This window comes from Urocitellus parryii, chromosome 11 (assembly GCF_045843805.1).
Source record: "Urocitellus parryii isolate mUroPar1 chromosome 11, mUroPar1.hap1, whole genome shotgun sequence".
NCBI lineage: Eukaryota > Metazoa > Chordata > Mammalia > Rodentia > Sciuridae > Urocitellus > Urocitellus parryii.
In genome coordinates this window covers 112,297,962-112,300,231 of record NC_135541.1, presented here as the reverse complement: position 1 = coordinate 112,300,231, position 2,270 = coordinate 112,297,962, and the positions used below count along the sequence as shown (strand labels likewise).

Sequence of the window (2,270 nt, the reverse complement as noted above, 5' to 3'; positions counted from 1 at the left end):
CCAGCTGTGTCCCTGTTTTCCTGGAATAGATATGGAATGTGAAAACATCTATATTTATTGCATGTAGTAATTTGAAAGTTTGAAGAAATAACTGTACAATACTAACAGAATCCAAGGATCAAAGTTTGTCAAAGAAAACCAATCATGCATAGGCATTTCTTAAATATGGTAAGAAATCCTTAATATATCACATTTACACACTAAGATTAAGAGATAAAAAATTACGAACAGTATTACAGTGCTTCATATGTGTCAGACACCTATCTAGTTACTCACTCCAAAAATGCTACAAGGAAAGTATAAGCTGATTGCCATTTGCCCATGAAATCAATTGAAACCTATGTGAAGTGAAAGCATTCCCCCAACTAATAAATGATGGGACTTGAGATAAATAACGGTCATGGGAGAAGAGGACAGAAATTACTAAATCCCTTAAAATTCTGCACTTGAATAATCCATGGGAACAGGCTTGTTGGTATTATTTTCCTGAAGGATTCTGATTTCTGCTTATCCAAACTTTATATCCAAAGCTTATGGTAAATAAATTTTATGTAAGCCACAGTGTTTCAGATATGGCACCTGCAAGCCAGAGAAAGCAGCATCTTCACATAGAGAAAGCTGCAGGGAAGATTGAAAAGCAAACAAAAGCTCACCACTAAATAACATGATTTATGCTACATAGGAAAACATGGTGTGAACAGGCTCAAAGAGAGGCATGAAATCTCATCACTTCCAAGTGATGAATGGGAGGTATGCAAAATCATTCTTCAGAAGAATGCATGATACTTAAGGTGAAATTTATTCTTTACTTATTTTTTACTTACTTTTTCTTTTCTCTTTCAGTGATTTGCATGGATCCAGGGCTTTATTCATGCTAAGCCAACACTCTACCACGGAGCCACCACCAACCATTGATTTGAAATTAACATTAAGACTAAGAGCCTACCCTACTCACAAAGATTTTTGTTGTTTTGTTAAATGATGATTCTATAGATTGTAAGGGAAGGTAGAACTTGAAGCATGGCAATGAAAAAGGTGTTGCTCTCCACTGACCCTCTTTTTCTCCCCAGATTCCCCATGAAGATGGACCAACATTTCAGTTATGTTGCCCTAAGAAAAGCCTTCTATCCCCAGGCTGGCATTGGGATCGCAGCTAACACCTTTCTGCTTTGCCTTCACATTGCCACAGTCTTTATGGGCCACAAGCCCAGGCTCACTGACCTCCCTGTCACCCACTTGGCCCTAACCCAGATCCTCATGCTCCTCACCATGGGTCTTTTGGTGTCTACAGACATTTGGGAAACACAGGACATTCCAGGTGACTTCAAATGCAAAGTACTTATCTTCCTGCACAAGGTCATGAGGGGGCTGTCCATCTGCACCACCTGTGTCCTGAGTGTGCTTCAGGCCATCACCATTAGTCCCAGTGGCTCCTGGTTGGCCAACTTCAAACTGAAATCCACAAATCCAATTGTGGGGCTATTTGTCTTCTTATGGGCCCTCACCATGTCCCTCTCCAGCAACCTGCTCCTCTGCACTGTGGCCACTCCCAATAAGACCCAGCCTGGTCTTCTGTTTCTCACTGACCACTGTTCCTTTCTACTCATGAGCTACAGACACAGGAGCCTCTTTCTTGCCTTGGTGGCATTGAGAGATCTCTTATTTCTGGGTATTATGGTTCTTTCAAGTGCATACATGATAAATCTTTTGCATAGACATAAAAAACGAGCCATGTCTCTTTGTACCTCCAGGTTTTCTCCACGAAGATCCCCAGAAGAAAGGGCCACTTACACTATTCTGTTGCTCATCAGCTGTTTTGAGATCTTGTACTGTGTGGACTCCATCTTTTCACTGTTTGTAGGCATGACATGGACTGGTGACCCCATCCTGTTATGTCTTCAAATGCTTGTGGCTAATGGCTATGGCACCATCAGTCCTTTGGTGCTGATAAGTGCTGACACACACATAATAAAAGTTATGCAAACCAAATGGAGAGAGAAAGTTCAGCTCTGGCTAAACTGATGTGAAGCTACTTTGCCACCCTTATTAAAACAGTTTTCTTTAGTTCATAAAATTTTCCCTCTGAAGAAAAATCATTAAAATAGGAATATTCTTTTGTTAGAACAAAGTAATCTAAATACTTAACAAATATATTGGGAATAATATTCCGTTGTGTGTGCATCTTGTTTTAAGTTATTTACATTAATTGTCACTATACCTGGCCTCCATAGCATATTATAAACTATTATAGTTTCCTTTTACTTTGGATC

The 2,270-nt window shown here is 39.7% G+C and overlaps 1 protein-coding gene across 1 annotated transcript; it reads left to right on the top strand.

Annotated features, from left to right (window-relative positions):
• Positions 1–1,020: 1,020 nt before the first annotated feature.
• LOC144249366 (putative vomeronasal receptor-like protein 4) lies at positions 1,021–2,022 on the top strand. The gene has a single exon (XM_077791596.1). The coding sequence runs from the start codon at positions 1,021–1,023 to the stop codon at positions 2,020–2,022; it is 1,002 nt and encodes a 333-aa protein (XP_077647722.1).
• Positions 2,023–2,270: the final 248 nt, after the last annotated feature.

Excerpts from the sequence above, each read along its gene's own strand:
- LOC144249366 (XM_077791596.1), top strand. The coding sequence starts at position 1,021 with ATGGCAATGAAAAAGGTGTTGCTCTCCACTGACCCTCTTTTTCTCCCC.